General features: G+C 30.2%; 1 protein-coding gene across 1 annotated transcript; it reads right to left on the bottom strand.

Annotated features, from left to right (window-relative positions):
• Nucleotides 1-315: 315 nt before the first annotated feature.
• Nucleotides 316-771, bottom strand: LOC147809939 (uncharacterized). The gene has a single exon (XM_087162943.1). It carries the CDS (start codon nt 769-771, stop codon nt 316-318), a length of 456 nt encoding a protein of 151 aa, XP_087019069.1.
• Nucleotides 772-11,130: the final 10,359 nt, after the last annotated feature.

Here is an 11,130-nt window from a genome sequence, read left to right as displayed (position 1 = left end):
TTGTAGAGTAGCCATTCCTTAACAATCTCAGCTGTATGTTTTGGGTCGTTGTCTTGCTGGAAGACAAAGTTGTTCCCAAGTCCCTATTTTCGAACCGATGGAAGCAGATTGTCTTGCACAAACGTCAGGCAATCAAATCGATTCATAATGCCATCAATGAACACTAAATTGCCAACTCCAGCTTCCGCCATTGCTCCCCAAACCATTACACTGCCTCCACCATGTTTCACAGTTGGAGTCAAATTCTCGGGATTCATTTCTGTGTTTTTTTTCCTCCAGATTTTTCCACGGCCATCACTCCCGAACACGATGTACTTACTCTCGTCTGTAAAAAACAACTGTTTTCCAAAAATTAAAATCTTGGTCAATATGTGCAGAAGCAAAATCAAGTCTCTTTTGTTTGTTAGTAGATGAAATGAACGGCTTTCGTCTAGAAACTCTAACATTGTAGCCGGCTGATCGAAGAATTCTACAAACAGTTTCTGGATGCACTTTCTTTCCTGTAGCTGCTGCAATTTGATTCGCTAATTTTGGAGTTTTCGGATTTTTCTTCACTTTTCTTACTATGGTTCCTGCATCACGATCATTAAGCTTCCTTGGACGACCACATCGATATTTGTTAAGCACATTTACACGCATAACATAATTTCTGTAGATTGTTTGAACAGTTGACCGACTTTTTTTTACAATTTCTGCAAAAAATTTCTTTTCACATTTCATTCTTACAATCATATTTCGAAGTTCTAAAGATGTTTCCTCTCCCTGACTCATTTTGTTGAAGTTACAATGTCAAAAAATCTCGGGAAATGAAGATTAGAATAGATAACGAAACATGTAACATCAAACTAAGACAATCTTCCAAAATAACTTCGTATGCAATTTTTTTTCCAATCAGGTGTATGCAAAGTTTTGCGACTTGATAATTACTATACAAATCACAAAATTACCTAGAAATTATTATTTCTGAATATTTTTATTACGGAAAATTTTTTTTTTTAGAGAAAACTGAAGGAGTGATATGATTTTTAAAATTGAAATTTGTTTTTTGAGAAACCTTTATTTTGATCAGTGTATGTAGATTTTTGTGACTGACTGTATCTGTTCCATTTTAATTATTTGCCATTTCCTAGAACATATGTTTCTGTTGATCAGATAGCAGAAGATAAAAGGTTCCTTTTCATAGAGTATTTGAATGTAACAAAATTATTTGGTTTTAAATTAAACAGATGTAGGTCTTTTTCTTGAAAATTATTGAAGGAAAAAAAAGTGAAAACACTATCTGCAATTGCAAATCTCTTAAGAAATTGGCAGTTTGAGAGTTGAAAATCTAATACCACAAAATCATTAAGTTTCTCATGTTCCCATTATCTTTACAGGTATAAAGTGACCACATTTTCATTGAGACAAAGCGGGACAAATGGGATGAAATGAGAATTGCAATTTAGTTATATATATATTTTATTGTATACATTCATATACTTGTACAAAAATGTATTTATTATTAAATATTGGTGACTATAAAAATATTTGTAAAAGATTATAATTTGAACATCATGATTTTTAGTCAAATTAAATTTTTTATTTAAAAAAAATTATGATTTTCTTTCACGGTCATATTTTTGATCCGAGTGAATACTTTGCAATAGATTCGGATCATTTATTAAAATGTCGTGAAATATTTCACATGAATTGGTCAAATTATATTTTACACTTAATATAGATTTTAAAGTTTTAATGTTCAACTGCGTTTTTTCAGTTGTCCATATTTTATTGATACTAGAAAAAACACGTTCTGTTGTTGCATTTGTTCCCGGAAGGGAGAGCGCGAATTCTACATTTTCAAAATATTTTGATAAGGAATATGATTCTGTTTAAAATGAAGGAATAACTCCGCCCATTTTTTGTCTGTTTCCACATTTGCAGAGAACCAACATTTAATTTTTTCATCTGTAACATATCTTTTTACCAATGACACCTCATCAAAAAGATCATTTTCGCAAATATTATTTTTCGGAAAATGGCTACTAATATATTCAAAAGATTTTTCCACATATTCCCATAAAATCTCCTTTTTTAATGTCACCCAATGAAAATTTTTAACATCTTCGAATTGAACTGTCCACTCTTCAAGATATTCCAAGGAGTAATTGTAAAAATTTTTGACATGCTTCAGAAAAATCAGGTCGTTTAATGGCACCTAGTTCTTCCTACCTAGTGACGTCTTTTCGAATAATTAAAAGAACGTAATCGTTATCAATTCTTTCTCGTAATTTTGTTTTTAAAATATTAATTTCATTTGACACTTCCGTAATTGAAATTTTGTCCCCTTCAATAATTTTCACAGCATTGTGAAATAATGTAGCTTGGTTGTGAATGAACTGAAGCCAAATTTGTGACGTGTCATTTTCAAAAAAGAGCTGCAATATTCTTGGACATTTATCTTGTGATAAAAAGTATGATTTTAATGGTTCGTATATTTTGAAAACATTTTCTACAGCTGGTAAAAGAGCTAGCCATCGTGTTTCGCTGTAACCAAGAATTCTTTTATATTCGATTTCTGCGTTTTCACAAAAATCATTCTAACTTTCAACACTCACAGTATATATATAAAAATACGAATAAATTTTTACAATAATATTTTCAACATCAACTGGAAGTTAGTCAGATGCTGTTTGAATAGTATTATGTAGAATGTGAGCTGCACAACCTACTCCAATAATTTTTTGGTTCAAATGTTCTTTAAGTTTCGTGAAAACGTTATTGATGCCTCTTCTAGCTTTTCCACCAAAATTTGAGTTAGTGTTATCCGCACATAGGCAATAATTTTATCGTTCAAATTATTCTTTTTCAAAATAGTACTTATTGAATCAAAAGTTATTTGTGAAGTTTCACCCGGCAATGAAACAAAATCTTATATTCTTATTTTAATTCCTGTTTCTGGATCAAAAAATCTAACAATTGTGGGAAATAATTTTAAATCTTTGTGGTTGGAAGCATCAGAATATATGGATATAAATGAGCATTTTTCTAATTCTTTCTGCAATTGTGAAAACGAATATGGTGAAAAAACATTACAAATAATTGCTTCGGTTTTTGTCCTTGCACATGCAAATTTTTTGTCGAATAATGTTTTGATCATTTGCGACGTACAATCCATTGATCTGAAACTTTGATTGTGGTTTATGGTGTGGAAAGCAAATAGCCCTTCCGCTAATGCTAGCTGTTTTTCCGTGTTGCCAAAGCTAGTACTGCGAAAAAACTGTTCCATTTTAGACGAAGAAGCGGCAGCGGCATTATTCAAAAGTCTTTTGTGCCTCTTTGTCGCTAGATGTTTAGTAATATCGTTTTTTCCACCATGTGAGACCGGAAATTCCGCAATGCATTTATCACACCGTACCATATAGACTATTTTACTTTTTTTAATAAATAGAAATTCTCTGCTTAGCTCTTTATTAAATTTGCACTCTCTTTTTTTACTCATCTTTTATTCTGTGGATAATACTAGAAATAGATTAAAAAATTTACTACAAAGGCTAAAAAAGAGTATTAAATTTCACCTTATTGGCCGTTACGTTGTAGCAACTATTGCTCTACCACTTCCTTCGTCAATCGAATAATGAGTCAAACAAAAAACCGCACTCTCTATCGGCAGTCTGCACTTATCTGAATTAAGCCGAGACGTAACGACAATGATCGAACACCACCGAGTAAATCTAACTCGGTACTTTGCCTAATTTAGTTTACTCTGCATGCATTTTATGTGGGTTTTTCTTATGTATTTTCTATTTCTTTATATTTACCAAAATACTTAAAAAATAATAGGTAATATATTTTTACAGTACATTTAAAATAAGAAATGCAGATATTTTCTAAAAAGCGGGAGATTTTTAAAAATCGGTGGGACGCGGGACAGTCCACCAAAAAGCGGGACTGTCTCGTCAAAATCGGGACGCGTAGTCACTTTATACTAGTATCAGCAGCAGTATGTTAGAGTTGGGCCTTCGGTATCAACAATGTGATGTGATATATATATAAAAAACAGGGTCAGTGATGGGAATACTAATAATATTAGTACAGCAGACATGATGGTATATATTATGCCTAATGATCCGCCACTAGTTTATAAAAGCAGAAAGAAATATTTAAAAATACATTTAACACAAAAGTTTGGCTTGTCATGCAACAAAATATTTTATAATCTGTTGTAATTCAAAGATGCATCACTTCAAAAGTTTTGTGAAAATTAATAATTTTTTAAACTCTTTGCTTTGTTTTAAAAAAATTTTAGAAAAGTCTCTCATTTAATTTTGAAATATATTTATTTTGTAGAAGGGTGGTTCTATCTTCAAGTTTCAATTCATTAAAATTTTTAAAAATTATTCGTAATTCCTTTTAAATTTTATTTTTGATCTTCCATTTAGTGCATATGCACTTTACATACACGTCACTTTGCATTACGTTCACTTTACAAATTTTATAATCTGCGCTATATGCAGCTAAAAAAATCATTAAATAATTACTTTCATTAATTCATATGGAAAAAAATGCTACAATGCTTCAAAAATATAGCAGTCTTCATGAATGACTTTTTTCTATAACGAGATATAATTTTTTGCAAATTTCTTGCTTAAATATGAAACTAATTATTTCATAATTAGAAGTTACTTCCAAGAACATGGAGCAACTTTATAACGTTCAGTAAAATATTGAACTATTTCCGTCCTTTTTTTTTTTAATTTTCCCTATTTTGCTCCTGGTTTTTCAACTCCTCTCACATGATTCCTATCCCTATTACGAACAGCAATGAAACTAAATATTTCTTTTTTCCTTTATGTTTCGATCAGAAAATTTTTTAAAATGCTACAATGCATTTACTAGCAATAAAATTCTATAAGCAATTGATAATACAGTTGGTTTAAGGACCTTAACTCTTCTATCAAAAAACTGATGACTAAAATGAAATGCAAATCACTTAACTTAGGTGCCTGGGGTTTTTTCCTAGGCTTTCGCGCAGGTAAGAATTGGTTAAATGGAAATAGTTTTGTTTCTCTCTCTAACAGATTTGTCTCACATAAAATGCTCTACAAACGATTATTAAACTATGACATTTTTATTATGAAATACCCCATAAAGGATTGCAGTTAAGGATTTTATAAAATTTATTTTTTAATTTCAATCCGACCTTGTATATGTCAGAATCAGATTGAATATTTCGTTTTTAGCAAAAGTGTACGTATGATACTTCAGAAATTGTAGAAATGTTTGCATCTTGCCATTCCAGCTCTTTAATCATTGCCTGTTGTTGTCATTCGATAGTTCTCATGTGTGAAATTGCGAGGTGCAACCGACTGTTTTGAGATCATTCATGTTCCTTAATCCATTGTGTTCATCAAAAGTTTGTAATGGGCATTTAAAAATATTTGGAATTTCGTAATGTAATGGTCAGAATTTTTTTTCATAGTTTGATTGTATTCAGGAGAATTTTTGGGTCCACATTGTATTCATGAGATCTTTAGAATTAGTCTGTGAATATTTTTTTTTTTTTGCCAATGCGCTTATTTTAATGCAATTAAATTTTCAGCAGACAAGAGACAAAACTGACCTAATCTCTGGATATCCTTTGCGAAATTGGCAGTATTTTTCTTTCCTTCATTACTTATTTGGTAAACCATGCTGATTAATGTGGTATGGCTTGTTGAGGAGATGACAGACTTTATTACTTCGTCAACAGTTCTATTTCTTCGTTAAATAGAATTGTGTTACGAAATAGTATTCAGTTTGCTCGCCATGCTTATTAATAAAGATACATATCTTATTTTCTTCAACATGAATTCAAGAAGCAGATTTCTTTTATCTATCACAGCCCATTAGGTGTTTTAAAATGGTAGAGAACTTAATGATTTTTATTTGTTTTTATTTTTAAAAAAACTTCGCAAATGATAAAAACTAAAAATGACAATAATATCTCATTTAATTTTGAACATTTCCTAAAACTAGCATGTGGGTACCAATTTCATTTAATCGTACTTCATCAGAGCTGAAGTTAGTTACAAATAGATGCTCAAATGAAAAATGGTTTATATTTTAGCATGGAATTTTAAAATTGGTGCTAAGAATATTAACCACGGCCTTAGAAATTATGAAACTATAATTTATCGTCCACTAAACTACACTTGCAAATCGTAAGAATTTATTCTACATTTTCAAAACGTAGCGTAGCTTCTTTAACTTGAACCACTGTATTATCTACACCTGTTTTTTTGTATACATGGTTATATTTTTTTCTACCACGTTCTTCCTATCTCAATGTATTCCTAAAAAGTTTTTGCTGTAAAAAAGTTCTATAACTTTGGTAAATTTATTTAATAAGATAAATTAATGGTTAAAAATAAAATTTGAAAAAGTAATAATTGAGAAAAATCCACCTTTTCTGGACAGCTTTTCGATATAATTTTAACTTTTTATATCTTAACCAAAATTTATTTTTTACTAAACAATAAGGAAACTAAGAAAAGTTAGCAACTTGTTCTAAATATTCTAAGTAAAACTAACCTTAGAGCAGATGAAGAGATTATGGGATAATAATCGAGTTTTGACTTAACAATTGATCGGTAGATCTATTGTTATCTATTAGTACTGAATTGGCTCCTTATGATGTGGGATATAATATTTTGAGAATAATTAATCTTTGTAGATACTCAACGTATGATCAAAGTGTTAAATCAAAGATAATGCTCAACACTTCATTTAGCACTGGAAATCGTTAATGCATATCTGGATGGAATTACGGAAATGAGGCGTTTGTTACTGAGAACTATTTAAATCTGTCATCGTAAATTCTTATTAGTAACCATATGGAGTTGTTTTTCAATAGTATGCATATTGGTAGCAAGGTAGGTGGCAGGCTAAACGAAAATAACCTACAAAAATCTACCTAGTCGGCAAAGCTGATAAAATCTAGTTTATTTTGATCAGTTAGTTTCAATTTTTGGTGCAAGAGCCAATTATATACCATGCCTAATACTAAGAGTATCTTAGAATTCCGGTTAAAATTTTTGAAAAGTACCTGATGTCATTGAGATACTTAATAAGGATTCGATATAGAGTGTCACTAAGGAAGATAGTTGAATAAAGAAAAGGGTAATTAAAATATCGTCTTTTAATTTTTAAATTAGTACATAATGTCAAGATGGGCTTTATGGTTAATGGCTCTCTTCAACTCGAGTAAGCAGACACTGGCTCTTTTAGTAAAATGTATCAATTAATTCATCTTGTATGACTAATACCTACATAATTTGTTTATAAGAGCCTCAATATTTCTGGAGCGATTCAGGGTAATAAATGCGTAAATTAACGATTTTATTTCATGCATTATTAAATTCCGTCTGCCTATAGGTACTTAAAATAATTGTTATTATGGGTTGAACATCATGTTGTAATATAGACCTGTTAGAAAGATTGTAACTGAATTTTGCTATAGAATCGATTTTTTCAATTTCTGAGATTCCTACATACCTCCGAAATCCAGAAAAACAAAATTCTAAAATCTTTATAATCAAGATTAATTAAGGTAGATTTTGAATAGCTACCAAGCAGCTGTTAAAATCTAAATGAATTTAATTATTATGTTTCGAAATGGAAAAATATTTTAAAGCTAAAAAGATTATTTGTCAATCAAAAATGAAAACAGTACTTGCTGAATGAAATTTCATTGAAATAACCTCATTGCGTGAAATAATGGTAGTCAATTTTGGAGAAATCGGCAGACATGGGTTTAAAAGTTTAATGGAATGCGCAATTAATATATTACAGGCGAAGTGAGTTGCTTTGCTTGATTACTGGAAATTTCAATCATATGAAATAGAATATTGAGCTAAGGAGGAAATGGAACTGATAAAGAAAGCTTGTCTTCAGCAATGTTCCTGCTTTATGGAACATTATGCATAGAATTTATTCAAAAGCATTCTGAAATGCCTGATATAAAAAAGTGCTGCCTTACACATGAGTTAATGAAATAGTTAATGCATGGCCTGAAGTGAAAGAAAAACTTTTAAAATGTTTCGAAGAGTTTTTTTACAGGATAACATTTTACAAGAGACTTCATTCGTTTTGACAGCCAACAATTTGTAAGAAATTATTCTAAATACTTCAATGGAAGTATTTAGAATCTTTGTTGAATTTCTAGTATCTGCTTGATAGCAAAATCCTGATCTGTTTTCTCCCCGTGATAAACTTTCGGCTAAATAAACAATACTCATTAAATTACTTCTATCTGATATTTATAACCTAGTAACAAATGTTCTAAAAGTATGCAATTAGTTGACGATCTACATTGAGAACATTTGTATTTGATGAATAATCTTGATTCAATTTCAGAAACATGCATTCGGTTCATTAAAATGTTAGTTCAAGTTTGTGACACAGAATAATTGTGACAATGTATACATAATTTGACAGTTTTTTATTTAAAAAAATACAAAATCATCTATAAAAATGTTTGAGTCATGCTCAAATCTCTGTATTCCCTTCCCTGATTTGCCAGTTATCTCTAAAATATTAAGCACTGCAGACAACAGCATACAATGCATAATAAATGCAACAAACTGAATCAAAATAACAAGAGAAATTTAAGTTGTTTTTTGTTTAAAGTTACAGCACAGAGAGAACAGTACGATGCATGCAGTAAAAATGCTGCATGAATATGAAGGTAAAAAAAAGGTATCTGTTCCATTTTGATTATTTGCCATTTCCTGGAACATATGTCTTTGTTGATCAGACAGCAGAGGATAAAAGGTTCGTTTTCAGTGCGTATTTGAATGTAACAGATGTTAAATGAAACAAATGTAGGGCTTTTTCTCTAAAAAGAAAAAAAAGAAGTGAAACACTATCTGCAATACCAAATCTTTTACGAAATTGGCATTTTGAGAGTTGAAAATCTAACCTCCCAAAATCATTAAGTTTCTTATGCTCCCATTATCTGTACTAGTATCAAAAGCAATATGTAAGAGTTGGACCTTCGTTATCAACAATGTGATGATATATATATATATATATATATATATATATATATATATATATATATATATATATATATATATATATATATATATAAACATGGTCAGTGATGGGAATACTAATAATATTGGCACAACAGATGGTATATATTATGCTTAATGGCTCGTCACTAGTTTATAAAAGCATAAAGAAAATTTTAAAATCAATTTTAACACTAAGACTGGCCAGCTATATTTCAAGCATTTTATAATATGTTGTAATTCAAAGATGCATTACTTCAAAAGTTGAGGAAAAAATTAACAATGATTTTTCAACCTCTTTGTCTTGTTTTAAATAAAAGTCTGCCATTTAATTTTGAAACATTTCTATTTTTTTAGAAGAGTGGTTTAATCTTTAAGCTTCAATTCAATTCGTTTTTAAATTTCATACTTGATCTTCCATTTAATGCATGTGCACTTTACATACACGTCACTTTGCATTGCGTTCACTTTACACATTTTATAATCTGTGCAATAGACAGCTAAAAAAATTCCTTAAATCATTACTTCTATTAATATGTATTGTTAAAACTACACTGCTACAATGTTTCAAAAATATACCAGCGCTTATGAATGATTTTATAAAAAAGTAATTTTTCTTTAACGAGATATAATTTATTGCAAATTTTATGCTTGAGTTCAATTATTTCAACAAATGAAATGAATGAAAACAATTACAGTCAAACCCCGCTATAGTGAACCTTCAAGGGACCGAAATTTTGGTTCACTATAACCGGGAGTTCACTATATCCGTTGCACAGATAATTTAACTAATGATTCCTAAACTGCTCCCTTTTATTACACATTATTCAAATAAATGACTGAAAAATATTATGTAGTAGCAAAAAATGTGTTATTTTTCACTACTCTTCGTCTTGCGTACAAAATAAAATTAGTCATCTTTAGCTGATGAGCAATCCTCAACATCAGATATGGAAACACTTCCGAAAATCAGCCGAAGACAGAAAAAAGTTCATTATATCCAACTTCCTCACTATTTTGTTTCACTATATCCACAAAAAATAACAAAATAACATTACACCTGTATAGTAAGGCACGGGACCAAAAATTTCGTTCACTATATCCGAGAGTTCACTATAAACCGTGTTCACTATAGCTGGGTTTGACTGTATTACAAACTGGAAGTCATTTCTGAGAACATTGAGTAACTTTATTACGTTCAGCAAAATACTGCGCTATTTTCGACTTTTTTTTTTTTAAATTTTCCCAATTTTGCTCTTCGTTTTTCAACACCTCTCACATAATTCCCATCCCTATTACGAACAGCAATGAAACTAAATATTTCTTTTTTTTCAATAAGTTTCTATTAGAAAAATTGTTAAAATGAAGTGAAATTTCTCCAGCAATAAAATTCTATAAGAAATTGGTAATACAGTTGGTTTAAAGATCTTATCTCTTCAACAAAAACTGATGACAGCAATGAGATGCAAATTACTTAACTGGGGTGGTAGGTGCCTGCGATCGTTCTCTGGCTTTCGCTCAGGTAAGAATTGATTAAACATTGTAATGGAGATAGTTTCATTTCTTTTTCAAACAGATTTGTTTTATACAAAATGTTCTATGAAAACAAACGATTATTAAACTATGATATTATCATAAAATGACCGCATTGCAATTAAGGGTTTTTATAATATTTATTTTATTATTATTTCAACTATGCGTGTTCTTCCAGTATTGCATGTCGTGCTCGTCTCTCTCGAAACCTTTCAATAATTCGACCCTGTATATTTCAGAATCAGGTTGAATATTTCGTTTTCTGCAAACGTGTAAGTATGATACATCAGAAATTGTAGAAATGTTTTCATCTTCCCATTATAGCACTTTATTCATTGCCTGTTGTTGTCATTTGATAGTTCTCATGTGTGATATTACGAGGTATAACCGAAAATCATCAAATGACAGTTTTGAGTTCATTCATGTTCTTCAGGGTGTTATATTCATCAAAAGGTTGTAATGGGCATTTAAGAATATTTGGAATTTCGTAATGTGAACGAGTAGTTTGTATTTTTGAAATTTGCTGAGAAGCTTTCAGCAAGCACGTTTGCAATTTAATGTC

The sequence above is a fragment of the Parasteatoda tepidariorum genome, chromosome 5, assembly GCF_982258835.1.
Source record: "Parasteatoda tepidariorum strain Cologne lab strain chromosome 5, Ptep-v5.0, whole genome shotgun sequence".
Taxonomy (NCBI): domain Eukaryota; kingdom Metazoa; phylum Arthropoda; class Arachnida; order Araneae; family Theridiidae; genus Parasteatoda; species Parasteatoda tepidariorum.
Note: the sequence above shows the minus strand (reverse complement) of the source record. Positions and strands in the feature narration are given on the sequence as shown.

Bases quoted from the DNA above. Each gene is read 5' to 3' on its own strand.
- LOC147809939 (XM_087162943.1), bottom strand. From the start codon at position 771: ATGAGTCAGGGAGAGGAAACATCTTTAGAACTTCGAAATATGATTGTA.